The following is a 25143-nucleotide window of genomic DNA, read 5'->3' as shown; positions in this document are numbered from 1 at the left end:
ACTTTGGGCAACATAGTGACCAATTTGCCTTCTTTTTATTTTTCTTTTTCTTTTTTTTCTCAGTGACCAAATTGAATTTTTGTATAAAACCTAGTATCCAAAATGGTATTTAATATAAGTGATAGTCTAAACTACAAGGGAGAGGGGGTTTCTCACATACACACTACCGCGGTATTATGAGGGTTCGAACTTGAGAACATTGGTCTGCAAGTCAAGATCCTTTACTAATGGGCAAGACCCCGTTGGCCAACGAAATCTTAAATAGGTATATTTTGTGCTTTCCAATTGTGGCTTAGCATTTATGAGATTAACATGAAGATATATTAAACAAATTTGGTCTAATAGTATGTCTCCGCTTGATTGGAGGAGATCTCAAGTTCGACTAACATGGATGACGATGATGATATATATATTTGTGATAAGTTCAATACCTAGTTAAATGTGACTAATCGTATAGCCTCGTTTTAGGTCTATGAGTCCGTTATATTATATTGTGTATGGAGGCATGCATCCTCACATGTGAATAGAGCTAAACATTTTTCAAAAAACTAATACAATACATTAACATACTTGGGCAAAATGAAAGTATAAACATATTAAAAAGAAACACTTGTGTTGGAGCCAGATGTTTTTGCCTTTTGGTCATGTATTTTAGGTCGCCCCATGAAGATCGACATACTAAAGCCCTACCCTAAGAAATCAAAATATAGTTTGATTGATGAACACTATATAAGGAGGATGTTCATGAAGGAAAAAGAGGTTGAACAGCCAACACTCACATGTAACATTCAAACCCATGATCTAAGCAAACAACTTGCAATCCAAAATCTATAATTTAATGACCAATTTAGCTCACATGAATGAATGCCTCTTTTATTCTTCAAAGCAACAAGATATATATGCTAGAGAATCAGATAAAGAAATTGATCTTCATTTTGCTCAATATCCCCACATGCTTACTTGAGTTGGCCAATTAGGGTCAATTATCTTAAAGCAACCCTTCATGGAGAAAAGGTGAAAGGAAATGGTCAATAGGCAGTCTAAGCCATAACCCTAAAAGCATCCAACCACCAATTTGAGGCCTCATCACCAACTTTGAACCCAATAGATTCTCTAGAATTTGGTCATTTTTGTTGTGTGAAACATTTCTGAAATGGCAGGTAAAAATAGAGTAAAAATAATATGGTAAAATATCTTGAAATGGTCAAATCTCACAACCTAAAAGTTGTTCTTCTTTCAAAGTTAATTATATTGAAATAGCTTTACATCTTTTATAATTTTGTTGTTGAGCATGGATCTTAACCCTCCAAATCCAATCTCCATTCTCAGTCAAATGGAGAATATAATTTTGCCCTAATTATAACCCACTTTTTGTAGCCCTGGCTTGTAGGTCAAAGTGGTGTTATTTCTTTAATGGGAACAGAAGGGCCACCAAAGTGGAATTTTCATGTTATAGTCAGTCTATGTCCATTAAGATTCCTACAGATATACAATATTTTATGACCTTCAGTCCTTCACCGCTATTTACTATTCATGTGATTATTTAACAATTTGTAGAAAAAATTAATTAAAAAAAATAGTAGTTGTTTGTTTACCATTGGCAGGGCTTTCTATGCTGTTGGGTAGTGGTTAGCTTTTTTTTTTTTCTACCCCAATTTCAAAGGAATCCACCCCACTTTCAAACCTTAGGGTTCGGCTTGGTGGATCACCAAATTTGTTTCTTATGTGCCTTTTTCTGGATTCCAAAATCCAAAATTTAGGTCATCTTTCCTTGAAGGTTCATAAGTCATTTGGCGTGTTCGAATAGGATTAATCCCTACCTAAAGTGTGATTTAAATACATTATCGCCCACTAGTTGGTTCGGAGCAATTGCTCCTCCCGAAATTAGTTGAGTACATGATGAAAATTAAGATCTCCCTATTTTCTTATAAAGATTAAAAGCAAAAAAATCAAAATAAATCTATAGATTCCGATTTGCATCAATTGATTAATGACACTTAGAAAACCAACAAAATCCAGAGCAATTATTAAGGGACTATGCAACATGTGATTGGGTGATGTTTATGGACCCATCAATTCAGCAAAGGTGGCTAAAAAAACTTAGAGATAAGGAATCTTGTGAAAAATGTTGGGGCCAACTTCGATATCGCCAGAGATTTCAGTAGGGAACAAATATATATGTTAACGTTGGCAGGAGGAGGGAGGAGGAAGAGAGAAGAAGATGCCCTTTTCAAGGAAAAAAAAGACAGGCTTTTACAGCCATTAGATTCCCATCTCTTTTCTTTAGTCCATAGAATTGAAGAATCTATCTCAATTCTAGTATTCTCTTTGAAGCTGCTCCACCAAATTCAATTTTCTTTGTTTTAAATATATTAATTAAAGAAAGTTTGGATTGGATCCGGCTCCAATTTCTCGCATCTCCATTAGTTTTTGTCGGATGCTTGTAAGCTAAGAATCTTTGTGTCTATTCCATTCCATTAGTTTCCTATCACATCCTTCCAATTTTTCTAGGTCTTTTTATTTACATAAGAAAGCACTAACGTGTGTATCCACCACACACACACACACAAAAACACTAAAATGTATTTTTTGTGTTCAATTTTCTCTCTTAAAATTGAAGGAAAAAAAAAAAATTAACGGAGTTTAGCCCAATAGAAAAGAGACTTGACTTGTAGACCAGAGGTCTCAGGTTCGAATCCCGACGACATCATAGTTGTGTTTATGTGTGTGGGGAATCCCTCTCCCTTATAGTTTAGACTATCGCTACATTCTCTTATTTAAAAAAAAAATTAAAGATATTCATTATTTTTCTCAAGCCAGAATGATAATTAATTGCTTTTTCTCAACCCACAAAGTTTTTTTTATATATATATAAAAAAGAATGATCATATTCTTTAAACCTAGATATATATCTGAGTCAAATGGGCTATAAAGTTGTTTTCTCGACAATATATAAATTTCTGTCAACAAATTCCATTGGCCAAAGGAACCGATATATTATTTTTATTTTGGCCGGTAGCACTATATTAATTAATTCATGAAAACAAAATACAATTGCAATTTTTTTTTATTTATACAAAAGTTAAGAGGGAGGGGAGAAACTCAAACGCACAGAGATCATGTGAACTTGAACCCAAGACCATTTGGGAGCAATATAATTGCATTTTGTTAAATACCTTGTACGGGAATAAGATGAAAGTAATTGAAATTTCCAATTTTTTCCCCATATCTTTATCTTCTTCCTTTAAAAAATTAAATATTCAGACGTTCTAAAAAAAACCCAATTAATGCCTAAAATTTCTACCATTTCTTCAACAATTTAAATAATCTCTTTATTTCCCCAGAACAACTGGTTGGGTTTCCCACGTTATGTTTTGGTTCAAGTTGAGTCAATAAGTTGAAAGAAAAAACAACAAGTTTGGTGGGTAATAAGAAGAAAATGATATGATATTTTCTTTCCTTTCATAATGCTATGATACCTCAATATAATGTAAGAATTACACCATGTTATGTTGTGAATCTACCAAATTCTTGCTTTACATATTTAAACGAAAACCTACTTGGTCAATGTTAATTGCTTTTTTGAGCACATCTACACTAGAGAGTCTACATGTTCACATGTATTTCATATTGACCATTTGAATTATTTTGTTGAAAAATATTCCGAGTTCAAATGTCGTAAACGAGAATTTGACGTGAAAAAAAAGTTTGACAGAAGATTTGATACACTGAAGCCTAATCCCAATTTGTTCACATGGCCATTGTGATAAATCAAAGCACAAGAAATGGAGAAGAAGAAATGATATCATGTGCAAACATCTTTCATGAGTGGTTTTACCCATGTGTAATTCTATCCCGTCAACTCCATTCATCCCCCCTTGGTGTAATTTCTCCAAAGGCACCCCAGCAAATGACACCTTACCTAACAAGACTCCGTTATTCCAGCAAGTGCAAAATTAGCTACTCTTGTAGAATTCTAACCATCTCTTAGTCTAATGAATGCAAAATGAAAATGGCAAGATTATGAGGGACTCGCGGAAGGGCATTTGAGTCATTTCACAGTGTGATCTTTCCTTTATTTTATTATTTTTAGTACAAGCGATGGGTGGGCGGTTACACAGATATTCATTGGGTGCCTAGAGGTTTCGAACATCGAGAGTTCAAACAATTGTGCTATACCCTGTTGTTTGTGTGCTTATTTAGTTTTATATTGTTCATATGATGGGTCAAAGAGGGATAAGATTCTCTCAATCCTGCTTCTAATGAAAGCAAATGATGGCATGGAATTGAAGCCAGGTCTTTGAACAATTCAAGAAAAAGATAAACAAAAGGGAAGGCATGGAATTTACTCTAAAGACTTTATAAAAAATATAGAGATAAAGGAGAAAATGAGAGAAAGAGAGAGGTAACTTGGCTTGACCGCTTGAAAGCCAACCAACTTGTGTTTTGAGTGCCAAAGCAAAGCATCTCAATTTTGATTTGAAGATATTATTTTGTAACTCTCTGGAATCCAAGAAATGGTATCTCTGTACCACCCAACTGTTCGGTACTTTTCTACCACACACAATATATATGATTTTATTTTTTCCACACGTTACCATCAAAGAAAGCAACACGCAGAATCACAAATAATTAATATATAAATTCGTTTTTTTTTATTTAAATTTTTAGTATAAAATAAATACAAAGATCTCTGAGTTTGAGTGCGAGTTGACTCACAGCCAACTCAACTTTTACAGTGAAATTAAGGAGGTGACTATTAATTCAACTCTTCCCAAAGGCATGTATTAGCTAGTGAGTTTCCTTGTTGACAAATTTTAACAAAATGCAATTGTCGGTGGGGATTAAGATTAATGCATTTTATTATTTATATAAATATATATATAGGTAGATAGATCATCACCTACTTTATTCTTCATTTGAAAAAAAAAACATAATTTTGATTACCATACGTTTACTCACGTCGCATCCACTGCTAAGCACGTTTTGTACGTTTTGTTTATTTATTTATTTATTTATTCATTGTATGAAAGGTTACATTTCATTAATAAATTTTCAATATATTCAGCCCTATTATGATGTTGATCGTTACCACATCCGAATTCCAGCCCTATAGATTCATTGAAAAAAAAAAAAACTTATGTAGATTATCACCCGGCCGTGGTGTATGTGTTAAGATTTTAGAGGTAGAGAATTGGATCCTCTACCCCTTTTTGTAGCTTTATGAGTTTCAAATGGTTTCATTTGAGTGTTTATAACGCTTTCTGTCGACATGATGCATATAATCGATGACATGGTATATAATTTTGATGTACGTACAGTTCATATTATTAGGCGATACAAAAATTTCTCTGATTTGAAAACAACAAATCTTCTGAAGAATGAATTGATTATACTCATTTTTATATAACGAGATAGGGAAAAGCATATGTATCTTGCACCTTCCAATGTGTACGTCTGAAAATTTCCACAAGATTCAGTGCATGAGCCAATTCCCTCTCACTTTCAAGATACTTACAAAGGCAAGTAGCTTCTTGTTGGGTCAATCAAAAGAACAAACACAATAAGATACCTAATTTAAAATGCTTCCGAAGAAGACACACACAATCCTTATCAAACCCCAAAAGCATCTTTCACGTGATCACAAGCTTTCTTCTTGCCATTTCAATTTCTGCGAGCCCTCCTCCTGAGGGAGGGTATCTTTTGCCTCTCTCTCTCTCTCTCTCTCCTCCCCCATTTTTTTTTTTCTCTTTTGCAAATAATAGTGGGTCCCCTTTTGCATGCCAAGGACGGATAGAATCTTTTTAAATAATGCTAGATATCAAAAAATTTACAGTTTTTTTTTTTCCTTCTCGCAACTTTTTGTGAGGCTGTTTTTGTCACTAGGGTTTTGGTGTGTCTTTGTCTGCTTTTAAAGGAGTTGTTCAATGGCATTATTGGTGTGTTGTGTTCTTGCTTGGTCCTTGCAAGGATTCCACTTATTGGGCCCTCCCTCAAGTCCTTTCCAACTACATCATCATCATTTTTTTCCACTCTCCCTTTTCCCATCGATCTTACCTTTCTATAAATCAAGAAAGAGTTTGCATTCGAAAGATATATTAGTAATTTTTTTGATGTATATAGGTTTGGTCTCATGTGAGATCCAACGTGCAATAGTAGATCTCACCTATTTTTCATTAGAATCTGGCATAGTGTTAAAGACGTATTAAACAATCACTTAGTAATATTCGGAATATCACATTTATAGACCACTTCCTGTAAGGTCGGATTCATTATAAGAGATATGAAACATAATGTCATCATGTTATCTCCCTAGCATTTTCCGTTATTTCTTACAAATTAATGCCTATATAATCTCTTTAATGTTTTGAATCTAATTGCATACAAAATGAGCTGTAAATAATTATGATATTTTGTCGGCTTGAACCTCCTCTCTTCATGCGCATGATGGAATTATACTACATTTGTCAAAGTCATAAATTCATGGTGTTCATTGTCACTAGCTAGCTACATGAGTTTGGACCACAAATAGAAACTTTGGCTGCAACTATTAGAAAAAAGTTCGTTCTAATTTGATTTTCTTACTTCCAAAATCAATTATATATTCTTTAATAAACAACAAAAAGACAGTCGAATTAAAGAACTCTTCCAATAGTAAAAAGTAAGAATTAGTTAATTTTATATTACCATTATATGCAAATCACACAATTTAAAATGTAGTCGGTAACATCTTAATTTGTGTGGTCGGTAAATACTCGGGTACCGAGGTAAATGCTCAATAAAATTACTTGAATTTATAATTTTCTATATTTTAGTGAGAAAAAAAAAAGAAAAAAAAAGGAAAAAGGAGACACTAATGCGTAGAGAGAGATATTGTGGAGATTCCGTCTTGAGTCTTGAATTGAAAGGAAAGCTTTTACGGTGGAGTGGTACGCAGTACGGTGAAAAAAACGTGGGGAGTGTCGGGAGGGCGATCATGGCTTATGACGTGGCAGAATGATGGGTAGGGAATCCGGATCGCCGCATACGAGCGGCGGTGCTTTTAACATTCAGGAATAATGGTGGGCCCAACACCCTCCTCCCATCAGATTCTCTCTTTTGTCGCCTTCCTTAATTCCATTTTCCATTTTCCATTTTTGGGCTTCTGTTTTCTACTCTTTTTCATTCTCACCCTCTTCTTCTTCTTCCCAGTTCTTTCTTCCTCTACAATTCTACACCACATATGCCCATGTGGCCAAAGTGTGCCTTTCACGACTCTCCATTCCATCAAATATCAATGGTTTGGTTTGTGCTTTGCTTGCAAATAAGGATATTATGCTTATATTTTCGATGTTGATGCTTTGTCTACGACTGAAATCTACTAAAATTGAGACATGTAACGCTCTTTTACAAGCATAATATCAATAAATAAATAAAATAAGTATAAATATCAAACTCCCTTCGTGTCGTATCTAACATATATTTTCATATTATGACTTAAAAGTGATCAGAGTTGCGACCAAATAAATGGTATCATGTGTTATATTTAATAACTCAATACGATTAGCAAAAAATTATGTAAAGTGTTCGTATTGATGATAAAAAATAAAAATATTTATAAAAAAAAACTTTTTTCATAAATAGATGGAATATTTGAATAAGATTTCATGTATTTCACCCAAAAATATGGTGATAACTTGTGCACACAGAATAATTGGCCCAATTTATAACCACAGACACCAATTTAAAAGAGCATGAACTCGAGACCTTCCTTCCTTGCAAGCATTTTCTAGGATATATTGATTGCGCATTCTTATTCTCCATGATGAGTTAGCTCGCTGGTCCCTGTCCCTATAATAATGGCATCGTGCCCTCCAATCTGAGGACACAAGTCTCACGATCTAGAGCTGCTGACACTATTCATCTCTAATTTTTTGCCCTTGTAATAAAGGAGTTTCTTTCTTTTATTTGGGAACTGACTTGCAAGGGACATTGACGTTTTGTTCATCAACCACCCAGAAGCCCAACAAACAGAGGGGGAGGGTTAAGTAGGTCGAGCAAAACCCAATTACATTTTGGTGGACATGTTTTGTAATCCCATTTGGAGTTAAACAAATAAATACATTCCCAAATGGAGTTTAATGATGAACAAGAAGGCCCAAACATTTAGAGCCCTTTTGGAAGATTCAGTGGAAAACATTTTTACTCGTAAGCACCTTTGCTAGAAGCGATTTTATTAGAATCACGTCAGAATTCTCTATTACAATTCCAAATGCTTCCTGAAAAATCCCCTAGCATGTGGTGTTCTCCCGAAAAGGCTTTTATACAGAAGCACTTCATGTTTTGTGCCAAATGTCTTCAAAATCGCTTTTAGCCATTCCAAAATCAGTCTCAAATAGATCAAACACAATTGTTCCACATCAGAGAAGTGACTGTCCATAAAGGATAGTGACGCCCAGATTGGTTACCAAATCAGCATAAAAAAATGCTGAGATTGAAGTGTGATCAAATTTCTCTCTTCGGATTGATGTATGCATGATATCTGATTCTTAAACCACAGTAAGAGAGAAAATTGGCTAAAGACTATCATGCACACCAGAAAAACAAATTATTTTGCAACGATTGAACAGCACTCCAGCAAGACAATAACAGGGATTAAAGTTCTTTTCTGTCAATCTTCAGTTTCAACTTATTATGCTTAGCATTTGAACAAAAAAAAAAAACGTTGCGCTAAGCTAAGCTGCCAAAATCCCTTGAAAAGGGAACGAAAAGAAAATGACACCGGGCCTGTAAACATATGCAGAAGAAAACTGTGAGGGGGGCATTGGTAGCAAGATCAAGCTTCTCAAAATTTCTATTTCCATTTCTTGGAGATGTTACGAGCATAAAAAGTACAAAACTTAGGAAAGGATAATGACTAGTGCAAAAACGCCCTCTTTTAATTGGGCTAAAACTATTTACACTAAAGCATCATTCTGTCCTGTCTTGATGAAATGAGCAGTCAGAAGCTTCGGGACTGAGAAGCCATTGAAGGGTTCGACCTCAGAAAGTTCTTTTAGCTTATCATAACACTTCATTCTCCGGTTATCAGAGGGATCCTTCAAGGGGAAAAAACAGCCAAAAGCAGGTGTGAAGTTAAGCAGTCGGTACCAAGATCTAGTGGCACCCTAAAGCAATGGCAATATGGTAGAAAACAGTCATTAATGTATCTATTCTATCAAACATAACATCTTCCCTCAGGTATGTCTATCCCATTGAACTTCAAGTAACTGGAAAATGGGCCAATTTTACCTGAATGATTCCCAGGCACTATAATTTGGATTTTAGACATACATTAATGGGAAATAAAAGTAGGCAAAAAATTAAGCTGCTCTGAAATAGTGTGTTGGATCAACATCATTCAATGTTGGGCCGAAAGTGGTAGGAGAGAAAGAAGACCCAAACCATCTTTCTTTAGTCGTTTTCACTTTGCTTAGGGTCATCTGAATCTGAATATTGAAATTGGTGCTGAGACTCATAAGTTCATAACTGAAAGCACCTTGGTTCATTTCTTAGCATATTATTTGGAAACATTATGCCAGTACCAGAATGCAGGATGTGGCATGAAGATACAATAACTTTGCAACCCAGCAAAGTTTGATAGCTGAAGACCTGAATATATTTTTTATATATATTGATATATCTCACCTTCTTCATGCTCCTGTTCAGACTGCTTATCCTTTTGTGAAGCGTTATCTGGTGCTGCTAGATTATAAGTGACACAATTTGTAAGTAGGTACCAAAATATTTGTCAAAACTTCAATGAGAGAGAATATAAATTCTGTGACAGCATAGCACAGATAGCATGGCATACACTTCTGATGAATTAAAATTCTTCCTTGAGAAAATTTATCACTTTTATCACTGGACATACAAACAAACTGAAAGCAGCACTATGTAGATAAAGAGACACTTCAAATTACTTATGTGCACGATGAAGCTAAATGGGTATAGCTCTAGGTGAAATATATGGAACCATGTTCCACCCAACATATGTCGGAGAGCGAGTACAATAATTAAATAATTCCTTCCTTCCTGCTGACCTATCACCCGTTCTTGTGAAGTTATCAATATATCATAATCCATATGCATGAAGTATAGAAATAAATGTGCAAAAAGCATCACATCCAAGAAACAGTTTCCCTATTCTACACAATGCATTTTGATTTATCAGTACTGAAAACTACAGGATTTATGACAATCAAATTCATCCCAAACCGTAAGTACGTAGGAAACATAATGCATGTCTATTGAAAATGTATACCTTCTCCATTTAAGGGCAATATGTGCTTGGACAGAGCTTTATTCATTTGAAACATATTGATAGAATCAACATCAAAAAGGGCACGCAATGACTCATCACATATTATCTCTCGTTTATTATTTGGATCTTGCAAATTGTTCTCCCGGATATAACTCCAAAGTTTCTTCACAACCTAATTCAGGAAAAGAAATGAGAACAAGTATACAATAAGTTTTGAAATTATACTTAAAGCGATATCATCTGGCTAAAAATAAAATAAAATATTTTCTTTTTCCTCAAGGAGAAAGGGGTTTTCTGAAAATCTAAAACTAGTACCTCTGTTCTGGCCAATTCTGGCACTCCCGTGAACTTTTGAAGTTCTGGAGAAAGGCTGCATAATTTGGTAAAGCCACCTCCTCCCCTTTTCTTGACTTCTTTATCCACTTTTGCAGACCTACTTGATAACACACTATATTAGAAAAAATAAACACCAGCCACCTCGGAACCAGGTGTATATCGTCCAAACAGCCATAGAGGGTCTTATGAATATCCAATAGGTTGCTATGTACCCAGTACATATCATTATACAAATAAACAGTAATGGACTTTATTTTCTTTTCTTTTTTTGGGCGGGAGCAGGGGAAAGCAGGAGAAGTCAAACTATCACGAGTAATAACTCTACGGGTGTTATCTTCTGATAAAGTAAATAGACAATAAGTGAATTCAATGATCGGATTTAGAAGTTACAGTTTTAAATATCCAGGAACTCTGTTTTTGCCTAGTTATGCAAATCAATAATGAATAAATCATTATTACATCTCTACAAGGACTTCAAGTTAAAATATCAAACTTCCAAATGTTGAACATGCATAATAGAAGAACTAAAAAAATAATGGAAACAATGACAAGGTCAACAAAATCAAAAACCTACACACAAAAGGATAAGACATGAAATTAAAGAAAGTAACCTTCGTTTCTTGCTTTCTTTTTGTTTAGTAACTTTTTCTTCCTCCTCCTCTTCTTCTTCTTCCACCTCTTCTTCCTCTTGTGCTACATTATTTACATCTCCTTCAGAGACAGAATGATCACTTTCTTCCCCTTTCTTCTTTTGCTTTACAGGTTCTGAGTTTCATCATGCTACGGTGTTAAAATCTCAAATAAATACTATAACATGCAACTTCAGGGTGACAATACTAAAGGTAAATGATAAACAAAATTTTAAGATACCATTACATGAAATACGGAAATGATCCTATTTGGAAGACTTTTTTTTGTTGGCAGATGAAGTTGTAAAAAAGTAAAATAAATTACAGATACCCCATGCTAAGCTAATGGACATACTGAAAAAGGAGAATAGTTTATGAGCCAATATATCAGTATTATACCGGCGCTACAGAAAGTCAAAATAACCTAGAAAGGAAAAAAATGAAATCATGCTCCGAAGAAAAATAACAACGCACAAATTTTAAAAAATCATGGTTTTATTAAGCTTTGTAACCAAATGTTATACCTTCTTCTTAGTAAGAAAAACCAACCACATGCGCAAAGTACAAGTGAAATGGATAAGCATCCAAGAGAACCTATAAGAGGAGGGTTCCATCCTATCATAAGCTGATTCATACAACTCCGTAATGTAAAATCATTCATAAACTGGAGAATAAACAATTAGTAATATTGCCTGTCCTCAGTGAATTACAGTATAAAATAGTGTACGTCTTGTAGGAATGTCCTTTTTTTCTCTTTCATTGAGTGCACATTCAAGTTTAGTAGAGTTGAAATGCATGTCAAGCAGCTGCACATACCATGCTCATCAAACGGAGAGTAACAAGAAGAAAAAAAAAAAACAACACTACGCACATTCTTGAGTATATGGAAAATCAACATGTAAGGTACTAAGGTAATATAAACAAGTTAACATCATGAACAAAGACAATTGGGTCACATATAAGTGTCATCAGAAGGATGAGGAAAGTAATTCTAGACATACCATCTTCTCTGCTAAGCGGCCATATATGCTTGGAGAGAACTTTATTCATTTGAAACATATTAATAGAGTTAACACGGAAAAGGGAATGTAGTGATTCATCACATCTTATATTCCGCCTATTTTTTGGGTCCTGCAAATCCTTTTCACGGATATAGGCCCAAATTCTCTTCACTACCTAAAAATGAATGAGGGAGAATAAGTATCACATTTTGGTTCCAAAATCTCCATACAACACAAGGATGCATTGAAAAGAAAACAATAAAAAATTGCATAAACCTAATAAATTATACCTCTGTCCTGGCCATTTCGGGCTCTCCAACAAATTCTTGAAGCTGTGGAGACAAGCTACATATTTTGTTGAAGCCACCTCTTTTGACAACTCCTTTATCCACCCTGTTTGGCAATATAAAATAACTTAGAGAAGTGTGCATAGCAGAAACTCAGAGCCCCAGCACGAATACGTATTTACAGAGTCAAATACATCACATAATCATTCATATATTGAGGACAAAAGTAACCAACCACAGATGGAACTTAAAAACAAGTACACAGAGAATTCATTCTTCTAGAAACAATGTCAAGAAATCCTCATCCCCGAACTGGATTTCAGAGATATGAGCCTACTCTGAGAAATTCCAAAATCATATTAGACAATTAGCCTATAGATTTTTTTTTGGTCATAAAGACAATTAGCCTATAGATGAATGCAAAGCTTTCTCAACATATATGTGCTCCTTAGAATAACAGGAGACAATGAATGTTAGTCGTACAAGTACTAGCCTCCAGCATATAGCGCAATATCCTTGACTTGTCAATGTAATCATAGTATGAGCTTCAACTCCTTTCATATAGTGCTCTAAATATGTAGTATTAACTATGTAGAGCTAAATGGATAAACAGATTTCTAGGCATACAAGTAATATCATAATAAAAAAGAGTACTTCCTTACAATGAGTAAGGTGGACTTTAAGGGCCATATCTCTAGATACAAAGTCACTGTTATTAAATGAGAACTAAGCCACAGATTCTGAACTGATCATTTCCAATTCACTGTCAATCGGTATACTTCCATATCAAATTCTTCACTAAACAGAAACTTCTCATTACTCCCCAACTCTAAATATGCAAACTTTAAAAAATGTATACTCTAAACTTTTAGGAGGCTTTTCAGTTTCAAGACAGCAAGACAGACTGCTGTCAGTTTGCTACCGGCACCGAAAACCTCAGTATTTGATAATTCAATGAGCATTCCATGAAGAAACACCGAAAAAATATTCATTATTTCTTCATTCAGGGTCGTATGTGTTTTTTCTAAGTGCAAAGTATGATATGTTCACATAAGAAATGTACTGCAATGACGTTGTGGATTATGAAACCAAAGTTTAAGACCAGAAAGAAAGAAATCAACTTCAATACAAATTTCAGCCAACCAATTGATAAAGAAAGGAAAAGGCAATAAAAACTGCAATTGGATGCACATAGTTGACAGAAATATCAAGAAAGGAATTTAGTTTACTTCTTGCAACTACTCCAAAATCCCAAAAGATTATTGACTTGGCTTTTATTTCAATAGAAAAGAAGAAAGAAAAAAAAAAGCCGCATTTCTCATCATGTGGGACCCAATAAATCAAAAAAAAAAAGAGAGGCCAAATTGGGCAACTGGTATCCTCATTAACTTAAAACCTCAATTTCTTTCCTACCGACTAACCCCATTTTCCCAGCAACCAAACACTAATAAAACAAAACAAAAAATGCAATTAAAAAATAAATAAAAAAATTAACTCACGTTTTTCTCCTTTTATTTTTGCCTTTATTCTCTTCCTCTCCTTCTTCATCTCCATCTTCTTCCTGTTCTGCATTCTCCGACCCTTCACCGACCTCCTCCCCCTCTGCTTCTTCTTCGTCTTGGGGTTTGGCACTGTGGGTCTCGAGGAAAATATCAATTTGGTCCCGGATAAACTTTTTCCGGTCCGATAAATCAACTCCGAAATCGTTTTCCAGTTGACGGCGAACGCTGCCGGCGGTGGCCGTGTCGAGGTCAGAAGTGCTGAGGATTTCTGTGAGCCGGGTCAGGATGTCCGAGTTCGAAACCATTTTTCCTAGGCTCTGAACTTTGCCAATATCTGGGCGGTGATTGGAGTTGAGAGATGCTTCGGCGAGGGAGAGAGAGAGAGAGAGAAGGGAAATGGAGTCTCATGCAAGTGAAACCTGTGAAGAAGAAGGAGAAAGTACAAAGCGGGTAATGGTGTGTAGCGTGTGGGCGGGTGGAGGGTATTTCTGGAATTTGAAATTTTATCTTGCAGCTTGCTTGGCTGGGGTCTAAGGTCTTCGAACTAGCATTTACACATCTTGGTGGTGTAGTCTAGGTTAACTCCATTCGCACTCAACAAATTAGGTGAAAATTTGGCAAAATTTTTTTTTAAAAACAAAAAAGGTAAAAGAGAAAAAATCTAGGATTTACTTTATTATCACATGCACTATTTTAAAGTAGATTATAAATACACATAATTATCGCGATCCATACAAATTTAAAGTGTCTTTCAACTTATGAAATTAAAACGTTAAATTCATAACTTGCCAAATACTCTTTCTTAAAGATTCGCAAGAAACTTGATTCAAACTGCCTAAAATCAAATTCATTCATGCGAAAATAAACTATACCAACAACTCGAGTGTGCTACAAGGCCCTTATTTTAAATAATTTTGTTTAGAGCTAAAAACTACGACTTAAAATTTTATTAAACAATATTGAGAAAAAATGCAATATTTTTTAAAAAAGAAAATTTGGCCTTGGAACTGTCGCACAGAAACCTATGTTCTTATTTTTGGACTGTTTTGCCCTTATGGTTGGGTTTTGGGCAATGTCCAATTGGGTAGGCTAAAGAGGCATTTCTCCAAAAAGAACACTGCAACTTTCAGAGCAAATATGAATCCAACTGGATCTTTAACTAAAGAAAGATTACAATAACAAACCAAACTCACTCATTGTTGATATTACCAAAGAAAATGACCAAAATGACCTTGTTGGGCACTTCTCTTTCTAGCTTCATAGGTAGTGTGTTGTCATAGGAATACCCACATATGAGATTGGAAACCTGATTGTGACCATGGTTAGCCATTGAATTTGATTCTACTGCTGGAAACTGCAGACAGGGTCAGGTTGTACTTGTTCAGTTGGGAATTAGGGTTTGGATTTTCTGATTTCTCAATTGATTTCTGTCAGGTAGGCTGTCGTTTTGTTTTTAGCTTTTTAGTTAGGGTGAGCTAGGGCTTAGGTTTCGTTTTTGGTGATTTCGACCAAAAAAAAAGGTTTAGTTTTGGTGTTGTTGTCTGAGTCTCTACTGTTTTGGGTTTTGTAGTTGGGCTTTGAGGTAGCTGTCTGTGCCTCTTTGGTCTTCAATTTCAAATCAAAGAAAGAAAACAAGAAAAAATATCTCTGTTTATCTTCTACTGATTCTTATTTCCTTCCATTCTTTCCACAAGTCTATATGAAAACAAAAAATATGCACGTGACCAGGAAGGAATTAAATCATTCGAGTCAAGAGGGAAACCATTCTGCAAGAGGGGAAACCATTCTACAAGAGGCTTGTAGCTCAATGGTTAAGAGTATTTATTCCTGCACTCAAGATCTTAGGTTCAATTCCCTTTCCCCCCCTCCCCAGTATCGCTTATATAAAAAATTTATAGAAAAAAGAAAAAAGAAGAAGGAAACCCATTCCTAAACTAAGGAGTTGTCAAAACATATACTGGATTATGACAGAAACAGATAATGCCATTCCAGGGAAAACAAGGAACAGGAGATTGTTTATAGACTAAAGATATATTACAAAAATATCAAGACTCATCTACTTTCTGTCATCAAGGTATGTACAACTCTCGAAGCGAAAGCCTTGAATTGATTGAGAAGTCTCCTAGCTTACTAAACACAGCAATAATAATCTGAGAATGGCCAACAATATACCACCTTATAGAGCGCTACACATTATTATCATTATCATTGTGATCAGATTCAGAAGCATCCTCATCAGTATCAGACCCACTACCAAAGTTGACGTTTTCAGTTTCAACCGCGCTGTTATCTGAGATTTGGCCACCCTTTAAAAGATGCTTCAAGTCATCTAGAATGTAAGGTTCTACTAATTTCCAGAACCAGGTAGAATTACTTCCCAGAAAACCAATCCAAAAAACTCTCCCCTTCCTCTTCACCTTGCAATCCAGGGACTTTGCCTTCAAGGCTCTGACAATCTTCTCAACACCCTCTTCATTTCCCTTTATCTTCAACAATATGTCACCTGTTGAAGTCCTGTGGCCCCCATACATATACCAGTAGGCAAGAGCACAGGGTGACAACCATCTATGGATTAGCTTTGGAATCACCAGTCTACCTTTTGGCCAAAACTGGTCCGCATAGAAACCGAAATAAGAATGTGAGATGGTTGAAAATTTATACAGTATGTCATCAGTACTCTCACTGGTTTTACAAGAAGGATGTAGCCACTCGTGGTATTGATCATACATATGTCTCCTTAACAGAGAATGTGTGCTAGAATTCTCACTGAACTCAAACCGGATCATGTGATTCTTCCTGTCTTCATCTGACTCAATCTGCAAACCACCCAACAGCATACCTACTAAAACTTCTCGTTGTTCTTTGCTCAGCTTCAGGCTTACAGGTCTCTTAACTACTTTTCTGCTCAAGCTCAAGACATAGTCAATCTTTTCCATCAATGGGGAGTCAACATCATATTTCTTCTGGCACATCAGATCAAATATTTTTTCTGCCTTGACATAATCTCCAGATGATAGGTATCCGCTTAATATGGTGTTGCAGGACCGAGCGTTAATACCAATTGCCCCATTACTCTGCATTTGGTCAAAGATCTCCTCAGCTTTATCAAGATTACCAACTTTCACCAAAGAATCCAAGTATATAGAATAAATCGTACGGCTGGGTCGACATCTCTCAAGGCACTGGAAGAAAGCCGATTCCAATTTGTCATGTGAGCCTAAGTTGAAGTACATGTTCATTAGATCAATATAAGATGGCATGAAAGTCTTCAAACCAGTGTTGATGAAATCTGTCATGAGGGACTCTGCAAGTTCAACTTCTTGAGCTTTACATAAGACCTGTATGACTTTATGATATGCCACAGCATTGGCTGAACCCAACTGTTCTTGCATCTCCCTGAATATCTCCAGGGATCTCCTAGGTTCTCCAGCCTTTGAATAGGCTTCCATTTTATAAACATATGCCTGAGATGGGAGGCCAATGTCAAGGTGGAGAAGTTTGAGCCAAGTACTTTCTGCTTCCTCCACATCCCCCTCCTTTGAGCAAGCTCTCAAGATAGACACGAGCACATCTCTGCCCACCTCAATTCCAGCTTGTTGCATTTCTTTCCTTAATGATGTCATCCTCTCTTTATCTATAGTATCCTGACAGCTATGTAGCCAAATTAAGCCACTATAAATATCCTTGTGAATCTCGAGTCCAGTTGTTACCAAATTATGAAAAATAAACTCAGCCTGTTTAAGGTAATGTTTCGAAGAGGTTCCAGGTTTGCTGACAAGGGCTTTGAAGAGAGAATTGTGCAAGCTAAGCCGGGGCTGGTAGCCTCCCAACTGAATCATACGATTGTAAATGCCACATGCTTCCTCCAAGCAACCTTGAACCGATGCACTAAGATATGCAACAACCAATATATGAAATGTAGATTCACTAGGCACACGCCCCTGATTAATTATATCATCAAATATATCCCTACACTTTGAGAATTTTCGCTCTTTACCCATGTAATCTGCTAACTTGGTAGCAAGAGCAAAATCAAAACGATACCAATGTTGTTGCATCATCCATTTGTACACCTACAGACATTTTAACAAAACTTAACTAAGTCCACATATATTTACATAATCAATGAATCATTTCTTTTACCAGGATCTATAGACATGCTAAAATCGTAGTCCAAGTGAAGCGAAACATGCATATTGCAAATTTTATTTTTGAAAAGAAACAGTTATATTGATAACAAAAGGATAAGCAATCCTCAATCAACAGTACAGAAGACTAATGTGACAGCAATCCACAACAAGAAAGCTAGAAACCCACATCAAAATACGCATATTGCAAATATCAACACAACGAAAACTCAAAAAGACTGAAAATTTAGTTACTTTACCCTAAACCCGACATCATTTTCCCGAATTCGCATACAATGCACTGCAACATAAGTGGCATCTTCTTGCCTCATCCACTTCTTCTGCGCATTGAGTATCCGACTCAACGTGCCGGCCTTATGCGCCGGCAGTTCCTTACAAAGCCACGCCAGCTTCGACCTTCGCCACTGCTCCGGGAGGTCCTCGAGCTCCGGAACCTCAAGCTCCGGAACCGCCAGGTGCTTCAAGTCGGTTGAAGAAAAGCACTTCTCTAAATCGAAAGCCTCGCCCTGCGCAACATTGCTCAAATCCCAATTCTCCCCTGGCTGCGAGGCCTCGCCCGAAAGGTGTTCGACGAAAGTACTGGAAGAGGGGAGGGCGAGTACTCGGCGGGATTTGGCGGCGACGGCGAGCGGGAAACCAGAGATGGGTCTCGGGAATCGGTGGGTAGGGTGGTGGTGGTGTGAGAGAGAAAGTGTGAGGGAGCGGAGGAGGGAGAGAGAAGAACGCATAGGGAGGGGTTTACGTTTAGGGTTGGAGGAGCACAGGGAGGAGAAGAAAGTGAAGGAGGAGTGGGTTAGAGAGAGAGTAGAGAGTGAGAGCTTTGGAGGTCTACTCGGAAGCATGTCTGTGCTTCAGCCCTCAGTTTTTTCGCAGCTGGGGATTTTGATTTTGGGAGGGTTTTATTTTGTAATTATTAAATTGGAAATAGAAGGCTTTAGATTATATAACGCTGCTTGGGGCCCACTACTTGGGCTTGACAATGGAGAAAGCTTATAATAAACCAATTCACTTTTAAAAAGTCAATTTTGGCCCAAAAGCCGAATCAAACTGTTTTAGATGGGCTCCCGTCCCGGTTTTCGCCTAGACAAAATCGATCCAAATTGAACCAATCCGGTTGTGTTATTTTACTCAATTAATATCCAAATCACATTATTAAACCCAAGTAGTATCTATCTAGATCCTTTAACCCAATTAATACCCAAATTCCATAGTCCAAATTTATAAATAATCCATTCTTACTAATTTGTAATTGGAATCAAAATAAGAAGTTGAATTCCGATTACGAATTACTCATATGTTTACTTCACAAAAAGGAATGAAAATGCAAGTGGGGCCTGCAAAAAATTAGGAATTCTCATGATTTTGGAGGAATTGGATTTTTGGGTAGGAGGTGGTATTCTAATTCTTGGAGAACTAACTCATCAAGAACTTATCTTTTTTTACACATTATATCCTCACACGATTTTTTAAATTCCAATTTTCCATCCACTTAATCCCAACAAGAATTTGCATATAAAATAATTTATTTAAACCAAGAGCATTTTAGTAATCAAATGGGTTTGAATCAAGGGAATTTAACTTATAAGGAATCAATATCCTTCCTACCCCAATTTCACATAGTTTAGTAAACAACTTCAATGGAAATCAAGATTCCAACTCATCCTCAATTCAATTCCTCCTTACCCAATTACGGATTAGTAAACATGCTTAAATAACAACTGTACACCTATTTCTTTTTCTTCTCCATCTCTTTGTTTCAGTGCACCATAGCCTTTTTCCTTGTTACCCCTCCTTTCTTTCTTCTCCATCTCTTTCTTTCCATCTCTCTTCATTTTTCTCTCTTCTTCACCTCTAGCTCAATTTGAAAATTTTGGTTTGGCTCGGTTTCCTAAATATTTTGTATGTGAATTGAACCAAATCAAATTGTGGGTAATTTTCAATTTCAATTCGAACTTGAGGGGTAAACTGGGTCAAACTAGACCCCTATTGGCTAGTCCCTAACAACATCGTTTGGTGACTTGGCATGTGACTAAAGTATTAACCGTCGATTAGTGAACTTGTAAATATTAGAACCGTACTTAAATTGGACAATAATCCAATACATTGTTTCTTATAAATCTCATCTAAAGAAGTGTGTTGTTTCTCATAAGTCTCATCTAAAGAAGCAAGACTCATAAAAATTGACTCAGACAATTCCAATCTAGTTGAAGGCGAGCCACCAAACAAGATTTGCGAGTTTAAGATTAGAACTTGGGGCTTTTCATTAGGGAATATATTGATATATATAATACAAAAGAGTGATGACAATAGGGTGTTATAGTCGTGCAAAAATGCAAATAGTGCCAATGTCAGTTGCTTTGCCAAACGGACTATCAGTATCCTTGGTTCCTAGTCATCAAGAAAACATGCTCTTCACATAAAAAAAAATTTAGTTGTTAAAAGATGGATAAGACAGATGGATAATGTGCCATTTAACCAATTTCCCTATGCTCGAGGAAACCACTTTCCACCTTACTACAGAAGTAGGTGACACATCCTGTTTTGTTTGGCATCAATTTTAGGACTTTGTAATCACCAAGGAGCCCAGCCAAGCATGATAAAGACAACAGAGAAATTGTATACATTTTTACAAAAAATATTTAATGCTCTATATTTTTGTCATGCGGTCCTGTCTTGTATTGAGAAGAAACATTTACATGAAACTGGAATAGCATTATTCCGAGAATCCTTTCTAGTTATGTTCAGTGACCATTATTTGTTTGGAAAGCCCAGCATTAGGGAATTAAAAACTCAATTCCAGCTAGCTAGGCTTGCAATTTGGTAGGTCAGTTTGTGGTTGGAAAAGATCAGTATAAGTAAAGTATTTAAATATTCAGTTAAAATCAAATTAGCATCCAGCTGCAGTTTAATATGAAGAACTGCCACTTACTTGACCAAGAGAATAAAATATAATAATAATTTGATGACTATCTTCCCATTGCCCACACCTTCTTGACACTTGTCAGGCAACAACAATCTCACTCACCATTGTTTCCTATTTTTTCCCCTTTCTTTTGCTGGCCACTCCCACTCTGTCTCTCACACCCCATTATAAAAATATAGGAGATCCAAGATTTGAACAGCGCAGGGAGCAGCACAAGATTTAGGTTGTCCCTTTCTTAAGCCCTTGAAATTTTACCTTCAAAATTAATGATATGCTGGTCTACCTACTCTAAGCTCATCCTTAATTAAGGATTAGGGAGTCAAAGATTCAGATTGCAGAGAGGGGTGGGTTTGACTAATCATCATGTAACACATACACAATGCTGTATATTTCTCAACCTTAATAACAAAAATTACTTCCTCTTAACCTAAGGAACCATTACGATCGTAAGTGATAATTAGGCAAATGGAATTATGGAACTGGCATTAATGTAAATGGGAAAGTAATTGATCTTAAAACATTTGTTCCACATATAAAAAGTATAGGGTTAGCAACAAAGGAAAGCAAATGAGAATGTAATTGATCATAAAAATATGAACCCTCAAATATAAAAGTATTTGTATATGTTCCACTTGCGAAAGATACTACTCCAAAATGATTTTCATAGACAATGAGTTTGTAGTTATGAAGCTAATTCACCCACACACAAATAGATGATGTTTTGACGCTTACATCAAAGGTTTATCATCTTCTATTAGGGTATAGCTTCATCATAAACCATGTGAATCCGCATTGTAAACAAAGTGAGGTTGAGCACACCCACAATGCGAATTTGTATTGAATGTGATCTAGCTCTTTTTATAATGGGAATTCGCATTGAAAGTGAACTTTGGTTTGACTCTTAGATCAACAGGTTCAAGGGCGGTCCTACCCTAAGGGCAGAGTAGGCAGCCCTCTACTCCATTTTTTGCCAAACCAAATATTACCCAATACTTAATACAATTATATCTCTTCTGCCTACTCAACCCCAACCCACTCAAATATTTTCCCTTAACAAAAACAATAGCCCAGCCCACTCAAACTTTTTCATTTAACAAAAACAATAAAAGCAATATCAACTCAAATGCTCCAGCCCAACCGACATTCTCCACTCCAACCCCATTGGCCATGCCCACTATATTATACTTCAAAAAAACAAAAAGAGTAAAAAATGCTTGACTGAATCTCAGAACTAGAAGATTATCTTAACTCAGGCACACGTTTTTGTTTATTAATAGGAAAAATAAAAAATCAGAATCAGCTTAAGTTTTTCAATATATTTGATCCTTGGAGTTAGCTTTTGTTATGCTGAAACAAAAACATAAACTACAGAGCAGCTCCAATTTCATTTTAATACTTTAGTCTTGGTCTTGCAAAATGAGTCTCTGGATATGGGGAATCTTTAATAATTGTGCAACACGATCTGGCCATTCACATTCCCCATGTTTCTATTGAAGTGAGTCTCCTAATTAATCAAGGAGATTTATTTCCTTGATTAATTAAGAGGTTTACTTTCCTATTTTATATAGTTGTCAAATCATTGTATAATTATGAGATACTTTCCTAATCTTTTACAGTATCTAATTCCTTGTAAGCACTCATGTAAACTCTTATATATACTTCCTTATGGAGAAGAATAAAATAAGAACCTAACACATTCAAACCCATATTCATATTTTAGCATGGTATCAGAGCAATCGATCCTCGGTTGTCTCTAAATTCCCATATCAAAATTTCTCCTCCCCTCCTCTTCAAGGGAGGGAGGGGGAGTGAAAACGGATATGTTTCTCTTTCTCATGAAGATTTTGCCTCTTTCTTGACTCCGACATACCCTTCTCTTCAGGGGGAGAAGAGGATTGAAGAGAAGTTTCTATGTCCTTAGCCGTGTTCACAGGGTTTCTGTGTTCTTTAAACTCCTCATATCAAATTTCTCATATTTCTTCCAAATCCAAATCTCCCAAATTTAAAGTCCTCAAATGCCTTATCTCAAATTTCTCATATTCAAATCCAAAACCCTAAATCAAATTCCTCATATTTTCCCCCAAATTCAAATCCCTCAAATCTAAAGTCCTCAAATGCCTTATCTCAAATTTCTCATATTCAAATCCAAATTCCTCAAATCAAATTCCTAAATCAAACGGTCGGTCACCAGTGGAAATCGACCGGCCCCCCCTTAGTTCTTCGAACACGGAGAATCTGCTTCAAAACTACAGTCGCCAGTGGAAAGCGACTGGTAGTCAGAGAAACTGTTTCAAACCGACCGGTTGCCAAAATTCAGTGACCGGTCACCAGAGGAAAACAATCAGTTTTCTCCACGCTATCAAAATCAGGAGGAGGAAATTGAACCGTCTTATGAGATTTTGCCCGCTTCAGCTCCAGTACCACACCAATCACCTGCTGAGGAAGTCATTTAGTGCGCCGGCTGACACACCCATTAAGATGAATCACAAGTTGTGTGAAGACATGGACCAAGAACCAACCAATAAGGAACAGTATCAAACGCCTTGTTGGAAGGTTGATATACTTGGCACACACAAGACCAGATAGTGCATATGTTGTGAGTGTGGTTAGTTAGTTTATGCATTCACCCAGTGTTTCTCATATGAATGCTGTTGATCGAATCTTAAGATACTTAAATTCAGCCCTTGGAAAGGTTTTAATGTTCTCAAAACATGAAGATCTTGAAGTTTTCGGATATACATATGCTGATTGGGCTGGGTTCATTACAGATAGATGCTCTACTTCTGGTTACTTTACATTCATGGGAGGTAACCAAGTCACTTGGTGGAGAAAAAATAAAATAAAATTTGGTGTCTCAATCTAGTGCAAAAGTAGAGTATAGAGGAATGACTCAAAGAGGTTGTGAATTATTGTGAATCAGAAGACTCTTGACAGAATTGGGTTTCAAGCCAGAAAAGCTAATGGAGTTACATTGTGATAACAAGTCAGCCATTGATATTGCCTATAATCTAGTTCAACATGATCAAACCAAACATGTTGAGGTGGATAGACATTTTATCAAAGAAAAAATTGAGAAGAAGATCATCCACCTACCATTCATAAAATCAGAAGATCAACCAGCAGATATCTTAACCGAAGCTGTTTGTGGCAGAGTATTTCATGACTCACTTACCAAGTTGGGCATTTGTGACGTATATGCACCAACTTGAGGAGGAGTGTTGAAGTGAGTCTCCTAATTAATCAATGAGATTTATTTCCTTGATTAATTAAGGAATTTACTTTCCTATTTTATATAGTTGTCAAATCATTGTATAATTAGGAGATACTTTCCTAATCCTTTACAGTATCTAATTCCTTGTAAAGCACTCATGTAAACTCTTATATATACCTCATTATGGAGAAGAATAAAATAAGAACCTAACATATTCAAACCCATATTCATATTTTAGCAGTTTCCAGCAGGAAACTGTGCCAAGCTAAGAGAGGAACATGATCTGACAAAATAATTATAATTTAAATTAAAAATATTTATTCCTTTTCATTTTCCAATAATTTATTAGATAGAAGTCTTGTAATGTTATAATTTGATGATAATTTACACATATTGAGAGGATCAAACCTCCAAAATATTCAGAGGCATATGCGCTTAGTCGTTGAAGTTTTCATGATTTGTTTCGTAATCTCAGTTTTCTTTGGATCACATATTGAGAATTTGTTTGATTTTTGGTTGTGATGTTTGATTAAATAGGTTATCTTTTATTATCTCGGATCACAATCGGAACCCTAATAAAACAAAGAATTTGTTCTCTTTTATTAAGAAAAAGAATTATGGGTCATCATTTAGTATAATGCTTTTGTTAAGCTTTTATTTATGTATAGATATGCATATTTGAGGGTAAGACTCATTATGTCCCCCTTTACTAGGTGTATCTTTTTATTTTTATGAATAAAATTCACTCGTACTGTCGAGTTTTTAAGGTAAGTTTTGCCTACTTGGATTTTGAACCCTGGATCCCCCACTGAACAGGTTTATCA

At 35.9% G+C, this 25143-nt stretch overlaps 2 protein-coding genes across 3 annotated transcripts; both read right to left on the bottom strand.

Annotated features, from left to right (window-relative positions):
• Nucleotides 1–8933: 8933 nt before the first annotated feature.
• LOC110762947 (uncharacterized) lies at nt 8934–14616 on the bottom strand. 2 transcript variants are annotated; one of them, XM_021965673.2, is made up of 8 exons: nt 14035–14616; nt 12539–12641; nt 12249–12423; nt 11230–11383; nt 10598–10715; nt 10283–10454; nt 9667–9723; nt 8934–9077 (listed from the first exon to the last, which is right to left on the bottom strand). In XM_021965673.2, exons 1-8 carry the CDS (start codon nt 14340–14342, stop codon nt 9067–9069), a joined length of 1098 nt encoding a protein of 365 aa, XP_021821365.1. In that variant the 5' UTR covers nt 14343–14616; the 3' UTR covers nt 8934–9066. The 2 variants fall into 2 exon arrangements, with proteins under 2 accessions (XP_021821365.1, XP_021821364.2); XM_021965672.2 differs by having other exon boundaries at nt 9667–9720; nt 14035–14615.
• A 1415-nt stretch (nt 14617–16031) lies between these two features.
• OTP51 (endonuclease) lies at nt 16032–19082 on the bottom strand. The gene is made up of 2 exons (XM_021965669.2): nt 18425–19082; nt 16032–18110 (listed from the first exon to the last, which is right to left on the bottom strand). The coding sequence occupies exons 1-2, from the start codon at nt 19025–19027 to the stop codon at nt 16224–16226; spliced, it is 2490 nt and encodes an 829-aa protein (XP_021821361.1). The 5' UTR covers nt 19028–19082; the 3' UTR covers nt 16032–16223.
• Between the last annotated feature and the right edge of the window lie 6061 nt (nt 19083–25143).

Source organism: Prunus avium, chromosome 8 (genome assembly GCF_965620075.1).
Source record: "Prunus avium chromosome 8, drPruAviu1.hap1.1, whole genome shotgun sequence".
In the NCBI taxonomy this organism is placed as follows: Eukaryota; Viridiplantae; Streptophyta; class Magnoliopsida; order Rosales; family Rosaceae; genus Prunus; species Prunus avium.
This window is presented reverse-complemented; position numbering and strand designations above follow the sequence as displayed.

What these genes read in the sequence shown, in the direction of transcription:
- LOC110762947 (XM_021965673.2), bottom strand. Translation starts at nt 14,342, where the DNA reads ATGGTTTCGAACTCGGACATCCTGACCCGGCTCACAGAAATCCTCAGC. An exon ending in AAAAATAAAAGGAGAAAAAC is followed by an intron (nt 12,642 to 14,034) that starts GTGAGTTAATTT and finishes ATTGCCAAACAG; the next exon opens with GGTGGATAAAGGAGTTGTCA. An exon ending in GCCGCTTAGCAGAGAAGATG is followed by an intron (nt 11,384 to 12,248) that starts GTATGTCTAGAA and finishes GATGAAACTCAG; the next exon opens with AACCTGTAAAGCAAAAGAAG.
- OTP51 (XM_021965669.2), bottom strand. Translation starts at nt 19,027, where the DNA reads ATGCTTCCGAGTAGACCTCCAAAGCTCTCACTCTCTACTCTCTCTCTA. An exon ending in AAAATGATGTCGGGTTTAGG is followed by an intron (nt 18,111 to 18,424) that starts GTAAAGTAACTA and finishes AAATGTCTGTAG; the next exon opens with GTGTACAAATGGATGATGCA.